The sequence below is a fragment of the Crocuta crocuta genome, unplaced genomic scaffold, assembly GCF_008692635.1.
Source record: "Crocuta crocuta isolate KB4526 unplaced genomic scaffold, BGI_CrCroc_1.0 scaffold113, whole genome shotgun sequence".
In the NCBI taxonomy this organism is placed as follows: Eukaryota; Metazoa; Chordata; class Mammalia; order Carnivora; family Hyaenidae; genus Crocuta; species Crocuta crocuta.
This window is the reverse complement of record NW_027530368.1, coordinates 3,197,156-3,218,747: the sequence shown is the minus strand read 5'-3', so window position 1 is coordinate 3,218,747 and position 21,592 is coordinate 3,197,156. Positions and strand designations below refer to the sequence as shown.

Sequence of the window (21,592 nt, the reverse complement as noted above, 5' to 3'; positions counted from 1 at the left end):
CGGAAAGGGTGGAAGTATGTGCGCGCGCGGATTGCACGCGTCTGTGAATTTCAAGCCTTGCTTTCGCACTTCTAACCCCGCCGGTCTATGCGTTCGCCTCCCGCCCCACTTCTCCCTTGCCGGGTTGTCTTCAGGACACTCATCCTTCTCTTAACTGCCATCAGCATCCTCCGGACCAACCCCGGTGCACACGCGAACGCAACACACTTCCCGCGGTTAACCAGAGGCGTCTCTCACCGCCCCCCACCCAAAAGAAAAAAATCCTGTGTGTATCCACTTGCAAAAGCGTTTGTCTAGCACTTGACGAGGTTAATTCCAGGTTAATCTCCCCATTACCTTACCTGAGTCTGGTCCCCGACGCGCCCACCCCTATTATCACCAGCAGTGTGCGGTCTTGCTGCGTCTGGCGACAAACATGCACACACTCTATGGATCTCACACACCAATCCCAGGTTCCTCTCCCCTGCTACAGTGTCCCCACCCAATAAGTAAATAGACCCTTTTCCTTAAAAGCCAAGAACCCTCGAGTCTCAGGCTTTTCATCTTCCTTGGGTTACCTCCTTCCTTCCCCACCACAAAATACACAGACTTTCTCAGACCTTGGACCAGGGCAGTTGTGCCTAGCGCAGCCGACGACGCGTTGGGGAACACAGCCGGGGTCTTAAAGGGGCAATTCTGGGGGCCATTGACTCCTTCCTCTCCCCGACTCAGTTTTCGGGTCCCAAGGACCCCGCCAGAGCCCCGGAAGCCTACGGCGACAGGGACTTGGGACACGAAGGGGAGGCGAAAGCGGCTCACGACCCGACGCCCCTTCTGGCCCGCATCGCGCCGGGAGCCCACTAGACCCCTGCTGGGTCGCCAGAGACTGGGGGAAGTCAATCTTTGGGGGCCCTCTCAGGTCCGAGGACCTCTCGTATCAGATTCCCAGAATTTGCGCACCGGGTGCCAGTGGGCTCCGAACCGCGCCGCGGGCGGGCAGAAGCAGCCCGGAGGGCACCCTCGATGAGGAGTGAAGGGGCGGGGCGGGGACCCGTGCTCTCAAGCTCCCGGCGCCCCCTGGCCCGCCCGCGCGGCTCCCTCCGCCCCGCGCTCACCGCTAGCGGACCCCGGAGAGCATCGGAGCGAGCGCGCCCTTACCTGTAGCAGCCAGTGGCCGGTCTCTCCGATGAGCGGGAAGCCCATGGAGCCCTTGGGGATGGGCAGCTTGCAGCTCTTGTCGCGGGTGGCAGCCCAGCGGAGCTGCCACAGCTGCTGCGACACGGCCAGCAGCAGCGTCACCGACACCAGGCACGCGGCGAGGGTGGCCAGCGCCGACACCAGCTCAAAGCCCTCAAAGAGCATGTTGGCGGCCGCTCGGGGGATTGGCTGTGCCGGCCGCGGCGGGGGAGGGGAGGGCCGNCTCCAGCAGAAAACGAGAAGGAGGAAGGGGCCAAGGGAAGGGGAGTGGAGGCTGCGAGGGGAGCGGAGAGAGGGAGGAGAAAAATTGCCTAAAAGAAGAGAGAGAGGAGACACGAGGAGACTCGGAGTGTAACTTTGTTTGTTTGTTTGTTTGTTTGTTCCCTTATAGCGGGCTTGGGGACTGCTCGAGGGTGGTTGAGATGAAGCCGTGAATCAAGCTGGTGGATTAGCTCTTCCCGCAACCATCACACTCGGAAAACTTTGGAAAACTTTGTCCAGNCTCATATGTCTCTCATCCTAGGAGACGCCAATGTTTCCCTCTCTCAGTCCGCGTCCTGGACCGCTCACGACGCAGCCCTTCCTCTCGGACCCCCTAACTTTGTAGTGCCTTCCGCCCCCCGCAGCGTCGGAGGAACCCTGGGTGCTGGTCCGGGTGAGTGTCCCGCGCCGAGGACAAATGCGGCAGCCCGGGCACCCGGAGGCGGGAGGAGTCGGGTACAAACGTTCATTGATACAAATGAGTAAATAAACAAGCTGGGTGAGCGCGGCCACCTTCTCGGAGCCCGCCGCAGAGGGCCCGGCGCTCGTGCGTGCGCGAGGTGTGCGTGTGGCCCGGGGCCGCACCTGTGTGCGCGCGTGTGTGTCCTTGGGTCGGCCTGACATCTGTGGAGCTGGGTGGTGTGTCTGCGGGTTCGTGTGTTCTCTGTGGAGCTATATGCGTGTCTGTGCATCCGTCTGTCATCTGGCCTCTCCTCCTGCGTGTCTGTGATACATGGAGCTACGCGTGCCAAGCCCGGCACCGTCTAGCTAGTGCCTGGCTCGCCCTCNTCTGCCGTTCACTCTCGCACTCCCAGAGCAGAAGTCTTGATATCCCACCTTCAGTTTAGGGTGGTGTGTGTGTAAACGAAACTAGACTCCCCTCTTAACACCTCCCCTGCACCCAGTACGTGTTCTATTTTAGAGTTCACTCGAAGAAAATGTGTGTGAGCGTCTAAGGTGCGAGCATATGTGCTGTCCCTCCCTGTAAGAGCGCTTCGGAGGTTGAAGTGGTGGCGGAGATTTGAAAGCTAGTCTCTGGCTTCTAGAGCTCTGTCATCTCGACTCTCACTCTCTGCCTTGGAACCCCACCTGGTGGACAGTTGTAGTACTACAGATTCAGGGGGAAGCAATTTCTGTTCCTCGGGCCCTCCATCTCCCTTCCTTGTGGAAGATTAGCCCAGAAGAGCCTGCGTGTGGGCTCCCAGAGGGCTCCTCTCCCACCCTAGTGCTCTCACGCTTCCGCCCCAGACGGCTTGGGGCCCAGATACTCACAAAGCTCCTGTGAGGACCACTGTAGCCCCAGAAATAACAGAGCTGGGGCACACCCTCAGGACAGGGAGATTTCACAGGACAGCCAAGTGGCCTGGGCACCCAAGAGTGGTGAGGCCAGCCCCACCTGGCTCCCCACGTGGGGTTGAAGCTCAGTGAGGTTGTTGAGACCCTACTGTTTTGGAAGCCCCTAAGAACCTAGCCTGCCGCCGAGACACAGCACTGGCCCCAAGGTAAAATGGGCAAGATGACCATAGGGAACCCACCCGTGAAGACATCTGTCTCTGAAAGATGGATACACACACACACACACACACACACACACACACACACACACCTGTGAAACGATGGACACATGGTCTTATCGAGATACAAACTGCGGCACAGGCAAATGGTGAGTGCACACACACAAGAGGAAGGCACATACACTCAGAGAATCATAGTCAACACATTCACACAACCCCCACCTCCCAGCCACCAACCTCAGAGGTCCACAAAGGTGTCTTGCTCTGCCAGGAACACAGCCCCAGAAGCCATTGTCTTCCCTGTCCCTGCCCATACTCCTGGAGATGGCTTTCATGCACTTTCATCCTCCCCTCCCGTTCAGGGGCAGAGCGGGAGTTGGGAGGGGGCCTGGGGAAGTCATTCCGAGTCCTCTTTGCTCAGCCACCAAGTGGGGTCCTGGGGAATGTCCACAGAGACAGCACGGCCCCACAACAATAGTTGCTGGATTTCCTAATTGGAACCATCTCTTTGCTCAAATCCCACCAAGCACTTAGGACAAAAGAGAAGAAAAGCCATGGTGGTGTGATTTTCTAGGACAGGCCAGAGATGCTGGGGAAAGTAGGAACGCTAGGTCTGTGCAGCAGGCTTGCTCGGAGCGGTCAGGACAGAGAAGGGTCAGCTACCATCTTCAGCAGTCGGATTCCATCAGGGGACATTCCTTCATCCACCTCAGATGGACTTCCGACCCTGGCCCCAGACCTCAGTCTGACCCATCACCCTGACCTAAAACAAGCCCCTGAGCCTAATTCCAAATTGACCCTTGATCCTGGTCACAGATGCACCCTGCCCCTGGCCCCAGACTGAACCCCTGTCCTCTCGAACATCACCCAACCCCTCCTTTGGCCAAAGGAATGTGGCTGGCCCCTTGCGGACTGCCCCAAAGGTGGGTCACAGCTCAACCCACCAGGGTTGAGGCTCAGGGAGCAGGAGTGGGCTATCAGACAGAATATTTTTCTCACTCTGGCCTGTGACTGATCTGCCTATTACCCCATAAGTGTCCCTCTCCCTCCAGGCTGGCTGCTGCCAGTATCACAGAAACGCCTGTAGACTCCCCCACCCCCACCCCATCTACCATCCTTTTCCCCGGGGCACACCCCAGGGTACGGGCTATTGCCTGCAGTCCTCTGAAGCCTTGGCTCACAGCTTGTGTCTCATATCCCTGTAGCCTTCAGGCACCTGGAAATCAGTGGAAAAGACGGGACGCCAAAAATCAGTCATGGCGATGCGGGTTCAGAAGGAGCTCTGCATGGATGGACTTTGCAACGGCTGGCAGGAGGGGTGGGGGAGCTCAGGCTGCGGGCACTCTTGGAACACGCAGACCGTGGGCAAGACAAGCCCTCACCTCGGGCTCAGAAACCACCCATCCCCGGGGGAAAATCTGTCCCGAGGCCTGCTCCTCATCAGAGCACAGAGCGCCCCAGGAATGTCCTGGACTTTCTATGCCCAAAGGGATGGAGGCATTGCACCTTTCAAAGCCCTCTTATATGTTTGCAGCCCACAGAGCCCACAGATCTCTTCTGTGGCACTCTTTTATTTCATCTCCATAGAGCCCCGTGAGATAATGCTATTTTTAGATATGAGATACACATATTACTTTCTGTACTGATAAGAAAACTGAGGCCCAGAGTCCCTCCACCCATCCCCACTGTGCTGTCCTACTCAGTCCTCCCTCAAGTAAGCACACAGCCCTGGGAGACTTGAGATCCTTTCCCACAGGGCAGCTGCCCCGTTGTTCAATGTCCATTCTGACCGTTCAAGCTGACAGAAGAGGGAGGTGTCGATTTTACACTCAATTTTGCATCATTCGGGCTTGAATTTTTAAAAATTACACTTAATTACTTTCTTTTCCCTAAAACTACCTCTGCTTCCTCTAACCAGAGCCAAAGGCTATCAGTGACCAGAGAGCAGAGACCGGGGGACAGGGGCCAGGAAGCAGAGCTGGCATTCAGGGGTCTACAGCGTTTATGCAAAGTCTTCTAGGTCTCCCAGCTTGGACCCCGGTAGTCTAGCCGGAGGGATAAAGCTCAGAACTTCACCTCAGGGAGTTCTGTCGGCTTTTTGCCCCATCCCGTCTCGCTGGCATCCAGGAGTCCTGGGAAATCAGCTCTCCACTCCCCTTCTCCCTCTCCAGGCCGCAGGCTGGTCCTCATTTCATCCTAAGACCGCTCAGTACATGCCTGCCGGTGGCAAGGCCCCTTTCCTGAAACACCCCAAATCCAGCGGGGAAGCAACCTTCGTTTCCTGCATAGCAGGGGTCCCACCGGGGACACCGGCTCCTGCGCAGACATCCTCCACCGCCTTCCGCCTTCCGAGAACTGCAGCGGAAACAGCTACTCCAACGGTGTCCCTTTGGCCCTGGGTCCCAACTTGCCGCCCCACATAGTCATCCCCGAGGCCTGCTCGTCCACCATGTCCCACTCTATGCCCTCCTTCCGGAGCAGGCACGGCAAGGCCGGCAGTGCCTCTCCAGTGCCCAGTCCTCAAGGACAGTTTAGAGGACGCTCCCTGACTGTGCCCTGGCTATTTTGAAGGAGGCGGGGGACCCTCCGGTCCAGGCTGGTTAGGGGTGGCGAGTCAGCCCGGCTCTGCTTGAAAATCACCTTGGTGCCATGAATGCTGCCTTTCTAGAGACCCTGGGAACTGAATCCTCGTCAGTCCCCCTTCCTCGTGGTTTCAGAGGCTCTGAGGCTGTTGTTTAGAACATTAACAGGCCCCTTCCAAACCACCACCTGTGGGAGTCCCGCCGGCCCACCCACCTCTTTGGAGGCGCCATCGGGCTACTCGTGACACTGGGGAGCCGAGCTGATTCTGGACTCCAGTTATTTATTTCTTAAGGGCTTCTCTCTTCTTTGTCCTTTGGTGTGATTGCTCCTTCCTGCCCCGCCCCCAGGTATCCCATCATCATCGGCTGTCTGGATTTTTAATTTTTTTTTAATTTTAGTTTTGTCTCACAGATAATGACCCCTGTCCAAGGGTCTCTCCCTGCCAGTGTCGGATGCAGGCACAGCCTGGCTCCTCACGCCCGACCTCCCAGAGACCCCCGGCTAGGAGGGAGCCCCTCACCCACCCTCTTGCGGCCCTGGGAAGGGGAGGCCCTTGGGAAAGAAGTTTGCTGCTTTCTCCTTTGCCTGAATAAGGAACGCACCTCATCTCATACCTCTTCCCAGAAATCTCAGCTTCAGAGACTTGCTCCAGAAGGAATTTTAAAAAGAAATGGAAATANTCCCCTGTCAAAGCCCCCATCCCCATCCCTTTTCCTCCCACCCCACGCCCAACCCAGAAGAAAGCAACCCAGAAAGGGACTTGCCGATGGAGAGAACGGGGTAGGTACGAGGAACGCAGCTGACAGCTGTGTCCAAATCGGCACTGCCTGGAAAAGAGTAGCCTGCCTGGTGGCGATGGGACACCGGCAGTGCCCCAAGCTGGCTGTGGCTGGCACGGACACTGCCGCAGCGATGGCGTTCCCTCTGGCCCGGGGAGCCAAGAGCCCTTTATAGCCTGAGACCTGCCCTGGCACCGCCCACTGGGCGGCTGCAACCAGGCCTGCAACCAGGGGAGTCGCTGGGAGCTGGGAGGGCATCCGCCCCAGGACCCCAGGGCCAGGCCCCCACGCTCCAGACTCTGGGATTCCACCTCCTCCCATCCCAGGCAACTCTATGTCCTGGTATGTGCATGAGACTCTGTGTGTGTGTGTGTGTGTGTGTGTGCGCGCGCGTGTGTGTGTGTGTGCGCGCGCGCGCTCGTGCTTAAACGTCCATTCAAAGACCTCAGATCTCTTTCCCTCAGCCTCTTTCTCTGGCAGTAACAGTTTTTGAAAGGATGGGGAGAGCAGTGTGTTTCTGCTCAGTTTATCAAATTACACTCAGTGACAAAGGACTGAAGTGCATTTTCTTGAAGGCTTGACAATTGGGATCCAGGAAGAGAAAAGAAAGCATGACAGAGAACCCAGAGCTTTTGTGGAAGGTAGAACACCGATATGAAAGGCAGGGGATGTGGTTGGGTGGCTCTCAGTGAATTTGCCTTCGGGTGGTTTGGTGTTAAAAACTGCTTCCCCCTCCCCCCCCCCACCTCGACCTAAGTTGCACGGATCCCACGGATCCCAGAAATTGCAAGATTGTTGATTTTTAAAAGGAACAGTGTTCATTTTCACATGGGCTGAGTCAGACAAGTTGGAGCGGGGCTTTCTCCTTCCAGGACTCTCTACCCCGCCCCGCTGCTGGAGAAGCCTTCTGGGCGAGGTGGCTCAGAGAGGTGCAGGGGCCTCTGCACCCACCCCACCCCCAACTCAGCCTGTGCAGCCAGTTTCCCTTTAGGGGTCTGGTTAGGAGAGGGACGGGGCATGCTTTTCTCTTCCAAAGTGCCATCCTGCCCCCGAACTCTGAGTATTGCTAGATGGAGGATGAACTGTCAGGGCAGCCTCAGGCCTTAGGCAGGGCACACGGGGTTAGGGGGGCATGGGCGCGCTGGACCGCTTGTTTCCATTCTTTGGGGGCCGAGGGGAAGGTGGCAACCCAAGGCACTAGCCTCAGACACAAGAACAAGGCTGACAGAAAATCCGCTCTCATCCAGAGCTTGGAGACAGTGCACAAATTGAGCCCAGCCCCTACCCTGCCTTCCCGTGGCTGGCTGAGTGGCCAGCGCCTTGCCCGGAGAGCTCAGACAGAGAGCTTCGCTGAGAACCTCGCTGGCAGAGCTCTGCACCCTGAAGCATCCCTCTTGCACAAGCCATGTCTCCTGCGGATTCTGCCAGAAGGACACGGAGAGGCAGAGTGGGGAGGCTGTGTGCTTTGTCCCACTGAGTTCTGCCCTCCCCCCACACCCCTGCCACTGCTCTTCTCACACTTCCGCCGGCAACCATCCCACCCCAGCTCACGCTAACTGAGGGCTAAGATGCGGCAGCTCCTCTTCGTTTTCTCCTCAGACACAGATATGGAGGCCAAAGACAAGAGACGCCCATGGTCTGACTATTCTGTTGGCCAGGGCTGTTCTAGCCCATGCCTGCGGTCCCTCCAGGCTCTCACCTCCTCCCCATGCCTGGGCCTGACCACTCAGGAGGTACTAGGAAGTTCTTGGGAGGACTTTGGTTAACACACTCTGTCCATCAGGGTCACTCCCCAAACTCTATGCTTCCTCTTCCAATCAAGTTCAGCACCAGGCCTTGGTCTCTCACCTCCTGCAACTTGATGGCCGCCTGTATGGAAAATCTGGGGCACCTCTGCCTTTCTTAGTTTCCCCTCCACTTGTTTCATTCCTTCCTCGCAATCCGGCTTTCCAGATCCATTCGTTCTTTGCACCGGCAAATAGGCAGAGGGGCTTAGTAGCTAAGAACAAGCGTTCTGGAGCCCATTAGACCTAGACCCCAGATCTAGTCTGCCACCTATTCACAGAGCACTCTACCTTCCCCATGGGAGCCTCAGAGCTTCTCCGGAACGTGGAAAGGCAACTGGGTTAGAAGTGGTTGAGAGCAGGGGCAGGGAGACCTATCAGGCAGGAGGCGGGGGATAACTCAGGTAATAGTAACAGTTCTAACAATTGTGATAACAATAGCACAATGGTAATAGGTAACACTTGGTTAAGCATTGCCTATGTGCCGGGCACTTTTTTAAGTGCTTCAGATGTATTATTTCATTTAATTCTCGCAGTGACCCCAGGAAGTGGATACTATTATCTCCACTTTACAGAGGAGGAATCTGAGGTACCAAGTAGTTCAAAAACTTGCCCAAGTGAACGCTGCTGCATTTTGGGGGGTTAGACTTTATCACTCCTGGAATTCAAACCCTGGGAATTGGGATTTGTCTGAGCCATTAGCCAGCATACTAAGGACTAAACCTCACTAGTAGTGAGGATAGAGAACTGTGGGCAGACTTTAGATGTATTTAGAGTTTCAATCAAAAAGTGGACAGATCTGGCAAGTGAATGCAGGTGAAGGGATGAGGGAGAGGGGGGTTAGGATTTCAGGTGCATGATGATCTTATCCTCTAAGCTAAGGAACTCCAAAGAAGGGCGAGGCTTGGGGCACAAGATGAGTCTGGTTTTGCTCTGGAAGGTTCCAGATGAATAAGAGTTATTCAAATGGAGCTGTCTGGTGGGCTGTTGGATATGGCAAGTCTGGGGCACAAGGGAGAGATCTGGACTGGAGAGAGATTTGAACATCATCTGTATTCAGATGCTAATGGAAGACGTGGGGATAGAGAAGCCTACACAGAAAGAGGAGCAGGCCAGGAGAGAGTCCCCGGGAGTACCAGGTACAAGTGCAGGAAAAGGAATCTGGGAAAGAGGGACCTCTTTCCGTTGCTCATAACACGTCCTCATTAACTTCACTTGAGACTGATAACCTTGTTTGCTTCCCTTCCGCACTTAAACTCCCAGGGTTATCGAGAAACTCCCCTTAGCAATTTCAGCCCTACTCAACCTAGGGACGCACACCCACACCCACACACACCTGCACACATGCGTGCACGTGCACACAGAGCTCCCTGACCTATGGACACCCATTAGTAGGATTCTTTATCCAGCTTCCTTTTTAGGAGTTAATCTTTGCGTCTTATAATTGTATTTAGAACCGTCTGTTTCACTGAGGTGTTTTGCCACATTACATAGTGACATAAACATTTTAGGTGCACCTTCTAAGTGAGTATGAGCTTGTCTGTCCCCAGGCTGAGACTCTGTCCAGGCCGCTTGTCTTTCATCAGGTAGAGAACCCTCATTGCACTATGATCTCCCATAGACCGTAGCTTCCTGGAAGACATAACCAGACTCCATAGCCTTCTGCTGTGTGCTCGGGGTTGAGACAGGAAGGGGACCTCTGGGGGAGCAGGGAATGACAGCACCCAGTGAGCCCCGAAGAAGGGTCACACCTAACAGGTAGTGCTTACACACAAAACCCGTGTGGGAGTGGGGGATGGGAAGAGAAGCAGACCAACAGCAGAGGGGGGTGCAATCACTCCGCACGTTATCTTCTCCACTGCAGGGGAGTCCAGGAGCCGGAGGAGCAAGTTGGGGGGGGGGCATGACTTGACCTGGAGGGGCCTGGGCCTGGGGGAAGGCAGGAGGGAAGGGCAGGAGACAGGTGAGGGAGGGGTGGGAAATAGGGGTGCTTACTCTCTACCCAGTAACGCTAGTTATTTAAGCACCAGCTCAGACACCTGCGGGCTAGGCATGCCCTCTGAGGGGAGACGAGGCACTGCCATCAGGGGCAAGAGGCAACTGTGAGGAAGAGACCAGACCCAACCGTCACGTGGAGAAGCAAGTGAGCAGAGAAGGGTGTCTCATGCTTCCTCTGCTGGGTGATGCTCCCATTCTCATTCTCACAGATGGTCTAACTGCACTCACACATATGTGCTCAAGGACACTCATGTGTCCTTCCTTCACACCACACGTGCCCTGCCACTCCCCATTCTCCTGACACTAGGTGGGGGGACAGAACCGCATGGCCTCGCAGCCTCTGGCCTGGCAGGAGGAGAACTGCCCACCATTCTCAGCAGCTTTGTACCCAGATGAGCAGTGATTGGCTTGGCCTGCAGTGTGAGAGACGCCTTCCTTCCCAGAGCCTGGGCAGAGGGAGGGAGGCCTGTGGGGAGGAGGGAAGGAGTAGGGGTGGCCAGGCTTCTCAGAGAAGGCTGCACTCACATTCAAAGAATCCATGGTTCGTGGGTTCGGGCCCCACGTCGGGCTCTGTGCTGACTGCCAGCTCAGAGCCTGGAGCCTATTTCGGAGTCTGTGACTCCCTCTCTCTCTGACCCTCCCCTGCTCACTCTCTCTCTCTCTCTCTCCTAGAAATAAATAAAAAAATATTAAAAAAAAAAAAAAGAATCCTGCATGAGGGCGCTTGGGTGGCTTAGTCAGTTGAGCTTCTGGCTTTGGCTCAGGTCATGATCTCATGGTCCATGAGTTCAGGCTCTGCATCAGGCTCTCTGCTGTCAGCACAAAGCCTGCTTTGGATCCTCTGTCCCCCCCCCCCCCCGCCCCTTCCTTGCTTGCTCTCTTTCTCTCTCTCAAAAATAAACATTTAAGCGGGGGTGGGGAAAGGATCCGGCATGGCCCTCTGCCTAAGCAGATTCAGCTCTGTTCAGCTGCTGAGCTCCCTCCCCCAGGACCCAGCTCAGATGGGGCCATGGTCAGTTTGGGGGAAGCAAGATTAACTACTGATGGGGCAGCCCCGAGCTCAGAGGGCCCATCATTGATCCAGGGCTCCACGTTGCAAGAACTTCCACCCTCCTTGTCCTGTGACTGACTGGTCCCTCCCAGACCCTCCAAGGCAGCTGCAGCACTCGGGTGCAGAGCGACAGCTGAGAGAGAGGACACCACGCCCACAGTTAGAGAGTTTTCTGGAAAGGAGCCATTCAAGCCAGGGGCTCCTCTCTGCCCACCGCATGACCAGCCGACTCAACATAGGCCAAGGGGCGGCGGGATGAGCACCAGCCAGAGGGTCGGTTCTGCCTTCTACAGCTCTAGAGTCTTGGCCAAGTCACTTCACTCTGAGTCTCAATATTTTTTAAATACAAATGGGGAGAATAAGTTCTTGCCTTTCTGGACAGTTGGCAGTTGTGAGGCTTTAAAAAAAGGTAATCCACATAAATGTTTGAACCAGCGATGGGCTCATAACAGGGGCAGATTCAAGGTAAGGCTGGGGAAGCTGACACTTTGGGGTCTCTCACTTGTACAGGTTCCTTCTGAAAATCTGAGAGTGGCTGTAGCAATTCGTATTTTTGCATTATTTTCTTAAAGAGGGTCCCTCTGATGATACAGGCTTCTGTTCTCATAAATCCTGGGCCCTGAAAGGTAGCTTTCCCCCTTCTCATTCCATCTCATTCTCAATCCTCTCCAAGTATGTTCCATGCACAGGAGAATTGCCCAGTCTGGCCGGCAGAGCTAGCATGATCCCTGGGCAAGGTGTCATCCAGAGGGAAGGCTGGGGTGAAATCACCTTTCCCAAGCAAGCTGCCCTGGGTCTCACTGCTGAACTGGGCTTGGTGCCTGCTCCTTCCCATCCTCCACTCACAGCAACGGGCACAACCCAGGGATTTGGTTAAATGAATTCCCTGGGTTCTCAGAAGTTGTGGCTGACTCTGGGCACCGTGTCCCCATCCGGCAGGGGCTTTGCTCCAAAAATTATGAACTCCTGGAGAAGCTAGTTGTAGAGCTGTGCTAGGCAACACAGGGGCTCAGGAATGGAGCTTCAGGAAAACAAAAGCAACTTGGCTGGCTTCTCCATTAGCACCCGTATCCCTAAGGAGCCTCGGAGGGAGTGGGGACACGGGGCTCCCTCCTCAGTGTCCGGGAGATGGATGGGGCTGATTTTTTCCACGATTCCTCCCCATAAATCTGATTTGGCCCCTCATCCGTCTAGGCCAGTGTCCATGGAGGTGTGTGGTAGTGATGAATGGGCTGCCTGACTAATGTGACTGGGGTGGCAGGGACTTGGGGAGGGGCCCTGCTCTGATGGATGGTCCTCATGAGGGCATATTGCATTAGACACCCATAATGCAATCAGCAGGGCCATTACGATACCAATTTGTTGCTCCTCCTCACCAGGGTGGGGCAGTGGAGCTGGAAGATTAAGGAGGGTGTCAGGACTTTGGAGCCACTGGGGCAGGGGGCGGATTTCAGGAGGGGGCAAGATTTCCCTGTTGGGGGCTACTGCTAGGGGAATGATAGGAAGCCAAAGAAAGTACAGGCTGGAAAGAGAAGAGAGAGGAAGTGAGGCCAGAGAGAAGATGTGACCTGTGCAAGGTCACTTCTGGAACCAGAGGGAAGAGCTGGAATTGGCCCTTGAGTCTGCTGCTCTCTGTGCCCAGGGAAGCAGGGATGGAGGCGGGAATGGGATTGGGAGAGGAGGGGCTCAGTCACTGGACCCTATGTGGCTGGCAGACTTCACACCTCTTCAGAGAGCTACTGAAATGAGCAAAGCCCATGACTGTCCCCGTGAAAAAGGAGGTGGTCTATTATGACGTCCTACACTGTCCCTAGACCCCCTTACTCCAGACCACCATGGTACTTACACAGACTCACACATGTAACTTGTGACCTGGGTCTTTCTCCCGTGATTTTAAAGTAGTCTCCTGAACACTACACCGCTCCAGTCCTTCCTTACCCTCTAGGTCACCAGAAGGGAACCTTTGAAACAGAATGTTCCTCCCTGCTTAAAAGCTGTCAGCAGCTCCCCGTTGCCCTCAGGATGGGGCCCAGCCTGGCTCTCTGACTCCAGCTTCCCTCCCAGCCTCAGTCCTGGGCTCCCTCCACTCAGCCAGCGTCCTCTGTGGTGAGAGCACACCATAGGCATTCATGCTTCTAGATCCTTTATTTGGACCTCAGGGAGAGGAAACAAGTCTTCAGTTCTTGGGTCTTTCAGTCAGTACAGGCTTCGCTTTGATTTCCTTCCTCCGGCCCTACTTTGGATCCCCCACTTCACCCCCAGACCCATACGCCCCTGTGTAGGTATATACCCATGGTGAAGTCTCCACTATCTTTGAAAATAACGCTGTCGTGTGTACGTATGCGGTTTTAACTTACATAAACGATCTTGCACTATAAATCTGGTTTTAGGTTTCTTGAAAAGTTAATGCTACTTTTGAGATCAATTTATGTTGCATTGTTTCTATTGTTTTACTTCTGACTGTGGTGATGCACGTATACAATACATATTTACCGTTATTTACTGCATTTTACTCTGCTATTAGATCTAAGAAAAGCATGTAGTAACTTGCTCAGATATATGACAGACATATAATCAATAGCTTTCTTATATGTTAGCATTAATAAATTTGAAAATATAATTTAAAATAAATAATGAATGTGAATATTCATGGAATTTACATGAATAATGTGAATAGTGTGAATTCGTGAATAACGTAAGACTTCTGGGAAGAAAGCGTAAAACTTTATGAAAGAAGACCTAAATAGAGACTTACCATGTTAGGATGTCAGTTTCTCCAGAACTGGATAAATTCAATGTAATCACAATCAAAATCCTTATGGGATTTTATAAATGAAATTTCACAAATTAATCTAAAGCTCATGCATGATAATAAACATACAAGAATAGCTAAGAGAATCTTGAAAATGATCAATGATGGGAGACTTTCCATACTAGCTATCAAAACATATTTTAAGATGTTAAAAATTAAAAGTCTCCTATTAGCACAGAAATAGACAAATGGACAAGTAGGATATGGAGTCTAGAAACAGACTCATGCATTGCAAATCAGTGAGGAAAGGACTGACTAATAATGATAGGTGTTTAGGACCTTTAGATGGCCATTTGAGAGGGGAAAAAAAAAAGTTTAAAGCTGCATTTCATATAATCCCAAAATAGATTCCAGATAAATTGAATTATCTAAAAGTAAAACAAAACTAAAATGTTTTTATAATCTGGAGGTTGATGATGGCTGGGAAAGCCTTTCTAACAAAGAAACAAAACTAGATGCTTAAAGGAAAGGACTGACAATTAAACTGCATTAAGTTTCAAAATTCTGTATGATCAAAGCTAGTACAACCAATTAACAATAGGTGAATAGGAATTAGAAATTCTGAAACTGTATAGTGGGCCTGAATGAATAAGTAAATGTCTGGTAGATGGTGGGAGCCAGGTTCTCATCATTGGAGAACAGGAAAGGTTAGAATTGTCCCTCTGGTACTGGATTAGAATTTGAAACACCTGTATAAACTCATACACACACCCACACACCCCCCCACACACACCATACACACAGAGAGAGACGTAGAGATACAGAAACAAATACAGATATGTGTGTATACATGGGTTATTATATAAAAAAGTATCTAGCTCTGAGAGCCCATAAACACCACCCCAGTAGCAATGAGCACTCTAAGTACCCAGATCTTGGTTTCTAAATATCATTCTATCATAAAAGGAGCTAGAGCCCCATGAAGAAGTAGTTAAGTCTAGGACTGGAACAGGAAAAGTACAAGATAAACCTGGAGCATCTTATAGTTCCATAAATCAAGGAAATGTTAAAATAAATGAGAGGATGGAGGTTTTTCAAAGGTAGACAGGAACCAACCTGAGAAAGCATCACAATGGCCAAAACTGAGCAAAGAAATAAATAACATGGTGTTGGATTATAACCCAAAGTATAAAATAAATACAGAAGTCCAAAGGCTAGACATATAGCTTTGAGAGGGGAATTAAAAACTGAAAGTTCAGGGATACCTGCGCGGCTCAGTCGCTTAAGCATCTGACTTGGGCTCAAGTCATGATCTCACAGCTTATGAGTTTGAGCCCCATGTTGGGCTCTGTGCTGACAGCTCAGAGCCTGGAGTCTGCTTCAAATTCTGTCTCCCTCTTTCTCTGGCCCTACCCCCACTCATGCTCTGTCTGTCTCTCTCTCAAAAATAAACATTTTTTAAAAAAACCCCCAAAACCCCAAAATACTAAGAGTTCATAAATCAGCCCATATTGTCACTTGATTTCAACAAGGATGCCAAGACCATTCAATGGGGGGAAAACAATAGTGTTTTCAACAGATGATGTCGGACGATTGAACCTCCATATATAAAAGAATGCATTTGGACCCCTAACTTACACCACATGCAAAAATCAACTCAAAATGATGAAAGACTTAAATATAAGAATTTAAACTATAAAACTCTTGGGAGGAAATGAAAGTATAAATATTCATGCTTTTGTATAAAGAACAGTTTCTTAGATCACACCAAAAGCACAAACAACAACAACAAAAGATAAACTGAGACTTCATCAAAATTTAAAACACTGTGCATGAAAACACACTGTCAAAAACTGGAAAGGTTCGCAGAATGGGAGAAAATATTTGCAAATCATGTATCTGACAGGGGACTAGTATCTAGACTCTATAAAGAACTCTTACCACTTAACAATAAAAAGGCAACCTGATTTTTTAAAAAAGAGCAAAGGGATTTGAATAGACATTTCTCCAGAAATGATATACAAGTGACCAATAAGCACATGGAAAGATTCTCAACATCATCAGTCATTATGGAAATGCACAACAAAACTACAGTGAGATATCACCTCACAGCCACTAGGATGGCAATTATGAAAAACAGCAAGCCCAAACCCAGAAAATACCAAGTACTGGTAAGGCTGCAATGAACATTCATACATTGCTGGTGGGAAGGTAAATAAAATAGTGCAGCCACTTTGGAAAACAGTTTGGCTGTTTCTCAAAAAGTTAAACACAGAGTTACATATGACCCAGCAATTCCACTTCTAGGTATGTATCTAAGAGAAGTGAAAACACATGTTAAAAAATCATATCCACCAGTGTTCATAGCGGCATTAGTCAGAATAGCCAAAAAGTGGAAAGGGTGCAAAGGGCCATCAAAGCTGAATGGGTAACAAAGTGTAGTATGTCCATACAGTGGAGTATTATTCAGCCATAAGAGGACTGAAGGACTGATCCATGTTATATATGTGGATAAACTTTGAAAACATTATGCTAAGTGAATGAAGGCAGATACCAAAAGTCATGTACTATATGATTCCACTTAGATGAAATGTCCAAAATGTGCAAACTAGTAGGGATAGAAAGTAGATTTGGGCAAGAGGGGCATTGGGAGTGATTGCTAATAAGTACAGAGTTTCTTTTGGGGTGACAGAGATGTTCTGAGATTAGATACTGATAGTTGCAGGATATTGTGAGTATACAAAAATCCACTGAATCGTCTATTTCGAAATGATGAATTTTATGCTGTGTGACTTATATTGCAATACACAATTACAGAAAGAAGAAAAGAGCCTAGGAGTGCCTGGGTGACTCAGTGGGTTAAGTGTCTGACTTTGGCTCAGGTCATGATCTCATGTTGGGGAGTTCTGTCTGGGCAGATCCAGCACAGAGCCTGCTTCAGATTCTCTGTCTCCGTCTCTGTCTGCCCCCACTGCTCACATGCTCTCTCTCTCTCTCTCTCTCTTTCTCTCTCTCTCGCTCTCTCGCTCTCTCTCAAGGAGAGAGAGAGAAAAGCATTTAAATAAAAATAGGTGCAAAAACATGTACATAAGTCCCTACTGAGATAAATAAAGGATTTAAATAAATTAAGATGAAGAACCAAAGCTTTCCTATAGAAGAATTCCAAATAATTTATTTAGCTACCCTTTCTAGGAGGTAAATCTTAACCCCCACTCCTCCCTGTCACAGCTCAGTGGGCTGCAATTAGTGCCTTGCTTCTACCAGCTAGAGTACGGGAAGGGATAAAGAGTCACTTTACAGTGGAGAAGCCTGGCAGATGCTGCTATACCCAAGTATTCAAAGTTCACATCACCCAGTGATGTCATGTAATTTCTTTTTTTTTTTTAATAGTTTATTGTCAAATTAGTTTCCACATAACACTCAGTGCTCATCCCCACAAGTGTCCTCCTCCATGCCCATCCCCCCTCCCCCCCACATCCATCAGTCCTCAGTTTTTGTCAGCATTCAAAAGTCTCTCATGGTTTGCTTCTCTCCCTTTCCCCCACCATTTCCGCCCTTCTTCTCCCCCTTGTTCCTCCGTCAAGTTCCTCCTAATCCTCCTATACGTGCAAACATATGATATTTGTCCTTCTCTGCCTGACTTATTTCGCTCAGCATAACACCCTCAAGGTCCATCCATGTTGCTACACATGGCCAGATTCCATTCTTTCTCATTGCCATGTCATGTAATTTCTGATACGTAATGAGGATGCTTCGCCTCTGTGGCATTCTTTCAAAAAGCTCAGAACCCCTGTCTGTTCAAGAGAAAAATATCAGACAAATGCCAATTGGAGGACATTCTGTAAAATGCCTAACCAGCACTCCTAAAACCGTTAAGGTCATGAAAAATAAAGAAAGATGGAAAAACTGTCGGAGACCAGAGGATACCGAGGAGCCGTAGCAACTAAACGCACCACGGTGTCCTAGATTGAATCCCAGAACAGAAAAGCTGGGGCTAGCCCTCTGAGATCTGAGTTTAGTTCATACTGATTTACCAATGTGGGGTTTTAACACTTTCACAAATGTACGTGGTGATATAAGATGTTAACAGGAGAGGACACTTGGGTGAGGGCTGTAGAACTCCGGATCAGTTTGTAGAACTCTATAAACCTAAGATTATTGCAAAATAAAAAGCTTATTTAAAAAATTAAGTGAAAGGCTAGGAAAACATGTTTGTTCATCTGTAACAAATACATAGTTTGCATCACGTGGCTCAGTGGGTCAAGGGTATTGTGACAAACCCGATCTCCTGACAACTCATTGCCCCCTGATTCACGGCTGACAGGACTCAGACTGGCTCAAACGGTGGTGCAGATCTCTTGATCTCCTGCCCCCATCCCAGCTCCATTTATCTTCTCATTCAAACATACTGCTGGGTCTTTCCATACAATTTAATAAGCATAGTCTATGCAAGAGAAACTCTTGTAGGCACTCAGGATAAAGCTGTGAACAAAACACTGTTTTCATGGAGCTTACAGGGAATGACCATAGTTGGTCTAAACCAAATGTGGTCATTTTCCTCCCTTTGGCTGTGATTGGTTTTGGGGGTGGCCACGTGGCTCACTTCTGCCCAATAAGATGTAAGAGGTTGTAATATAAAGAGATCATTTTAAATAGTAATGTAAGTTCAAGTACTTTTGAGAATACTTAACATAATTTTAGGGAAGCAAATCTGTAAATCTAAAGAAAGACGGAAAGAAATCATGGTCTCCTGAGGAAGGAACAGAACAGATTTGGCCCACGCAGGCCTTCATCTCCTCGCCTTTCCTTCTTCCTCCTTCTCCCTGCCTCCCGCCTGAAGGTGACACAGCTGTTCTGTGCCTGTGAAATGCTCAGCCTGCTAAGCCCGACAGAACGGAAAGACACAAAATGCCTGGGTCTCTGCTGCTCGGCTGCTCTAGTTCCGTCTGCTTACGCTTCCCCCTCCAGAATTCTTAGGATTGGGACTATTATGTAGAATACAAATCTATGCATTTGTAAAAACATCTCAACATTTTGCCAGAGTCATTTCCGATTAAAAAAAAAAGAGAGAGAGAGATTAGACTTTGGGGCACCTGGGTGGCTCAGCTGAGTGTCTGACTTCAGCTCAAGTCATGATCTCATGGTTAGTGAGTTCAAGCCCCACATCGGGCTTGCTGCTGCCAGCGCAGAGCCCGTTTAGGATCTTCTGTCCCCCTCTCATCCCTCCCCCCACCGTTTGTGTTCTCTCACAGATAAATAAACATTAAAAAAAAGAGAGAGCTAAGACTTTATAGATAAAGCAAAAGGNCAGAGATGTTTACCACACTGAATTTGGTGTCTGTCATTCTCATGCATATTTTCAAACTTAAAGTTCTATTGTGCTGTTACCATTCTGCAACCTGCATTTTTAATCAAGAAATTTTAAAAAGTGTTCGTGTTGGCACATGTAGCTGTTAACTGCTATATGGTCTCTATTAGATGAGTATATCACAATTAACCTATTCTCCCCTTGGTGGACATCTAGGTTATTCCTTTTTTTTTCCCCCTTGTGTTTATTTATGCCGAGAGACACAGAGCAAGTGAGTGGGGAGGGGCAGAGAGAAGGAAGACTGGAACTCACAAACCGTGAGATCATGGCCTGAGCTGAATTCAGATGGTCAACTTACTGAGACACCCAGGTGCCCCACATTTAGGTTATTTCTACTCTTCCATCATCATAAACAATACTAGAATGTGCAGTCTGAAACGCGTCTCCCCATGGATTGGTTTCTCTGGGGAATGTTCTCAGAAGCGGAGTTGCGGAGTCTTAGGTTATGCACATCTTTAACTTCACCAGACACACACCCACAATACCTTGTTCAAAACTGTTGGAGCCAAATGTGTTTCATAATAAGAACTGTTTGGATCTTAGAAGGGCAGCGTGGTACATGTGCCGTATAGCGTTACCTTGTAGGGCTCGGGAGAAGTATTCCATAATCAAATACATGACTTTTTCTGTGGTGAAAAGTAAAAATACCCACGTTACGTGTGATAAATGAAGACCATAAATAGCCTCCCATCAAGTCAGGTTTTGCCACCAAATATGTTAAGAACTTCCAGGTTTCAGTTTTTTTTTTTTTCTTTTTGAATTGCAATAGGGGATTTGAATCTGCAGCACAAAACTGCTTTAGAAAGTAGTTGCATTAATGTATCTTCCCACCGCTCTTTCTCCCTATCCTCATCAACATTTGTTAATATCAGACTGCATGACTTTGCCAATCTGATAGATGTTTACACATTACTTCCGTAAGTAAAACAAACCAGAAAACGTAGAATATGGAAGGAGAGCTCTCACTTACAACAGTAATGAAAACATTCAATATCCATGGTTGTGCTAAATAAGAAATGTGAAGATTCCAAGTGCAGAAAATGTCAAAACTGTTAGAGGGATCTAGATATGATGAATAAAAGGACAGATATTTTTCATCAACGCACTGACAGTGTTATAAAGATGCTATGTATCTGCAAATTATTTTATAAATTCAGTGCAATTCCAGTCAAAATCACAATAGAACTTTTGAAACTTGAGAAAAAGAATTATAAAATTACTCTGGAAGAATAATTATCCAAATATTCAGGAAAAATCTGAAAGAGAAATGCATGATGTAGGAAGGGATTAGTAGGTATTAAAACAGATGAAAAAAAGATATGGTAACTAAAACAATATGGTAATGTCTCAGAAATGGAAATGATCACGGAACAGTCAATAAAGTCCAGAAATAGGCCCAAGGATAAATGGGAATTTAATATAAGATAAAGATGATATTAACAAGTTAATCAGTGATGCTGTGGGACAACCTGTCAGCCATTTTGCGGGGGGGGGGAGCTGGGTGGGTCCCTGCCACATTCTCCTGTTGGAAGGAGTATAAATTGGTGATTTTCAAAAGTCATACACAATTCCTATTAAGATTTGTAATACTTACAACCGTTAGCCAATCAGTTTTACTCCTGAAATTTTATACTATGCAAGAAGGCAAGCATGTATACAAAAGTTTTGCGATATTATTCGCAATAGTGAAATACTGGAAACATCCCAGATATTCACCAACTCAGAATTAAATAAACCCCAGGTATATCCATGCAGTGGAAGCATTCATGGGCTTCAGAAAGGAAGAAATCCTATTACGCTGCCATGAAAGATGTTTAAGATACATTAAGTGGGAAAGAAACCTGTAATATAATATACCATGATTCTATTTTCTTGTGAAAAAAGTATACACATATTCAAATGATCTGAAAGAACGTCACCATAGAATTAACAGTGATTGTGGGAAATGGGATTAGGTCTCTGTGTTTAAAAGATACTCATCCACCCATCCACACATCCACGGGCACACTCCTTCACCGCCACCACCACCACCACCATCACCACCAGGACCACACCCTGCCTGTCAGGAATTAAACTGTTGTTTTGGTTTCTCACCTGACTCAGTCTCTTTTCAACCTGTTCCTTACTCCACGGCACACCAAGAGTGGGCTAGTACATGGTTGTAGAGAATTTTAAAACTGTAACAAAACTGACTGAAATCTAGTTTGCTTTTCATTCTCAATCCCCTTCTGAAACAGTGTGGGCCACAAGATATTTCTCCCTGCAGGGAGGGCTGCTTCCCCAGCCACATCCCTCCTCCCCCCCCCCCCCCCCCCCGGAGGGCCTG

General features: G+C 49.4%; 1 protein-coding gene and 1 long non-coding RNA gene across 2 annotated transcripts in view; both read right to left on the bottom strand.

Annotated features, from left to right (window-relative positions):
• CYP26B1 (cytochrome P450 family 26 subfamily B member 1) overlaps nt 1-1,392 on the bottom strand; it is a 19,082-nt gene extending 17,690 nt beyond the window's left edge. Inside the window, exon 1 of the mRNA XM_077766297.1 lies at nt 1,138-1,392. Coding sequence (XP_077622423.1) covers nt 1,138-1,341 — 204 coding nt within the window. The 5' untranslated portion in view covers nt 1,342-1,392. The remainder of the gene's footprint in view (nt 1-1,137) is intronic.
• Nucleotides 1,393-9,536: 8,144 nt separating this feature from the next.
• Nucleotides 9,537-21,592, bottom strand: part of LOC144233334 (uncharacterized) — a 13,131-nt gene continuing 1,075 nt past the window's right edge. The window contains exons 2-3 of the long non-coding RNA XR_013335643.1: nt 19,752-19,892; nt 9,537-9,729 (exon numbers count right to left, since the gene is read on the bottom strand). This is a non-coding gene — a long non-coding RNA (uncharacterized LOC144233334). The remainder of the gene's footprint in view (nt 9,730-19,751; nt 19,893-21,592) is intronic.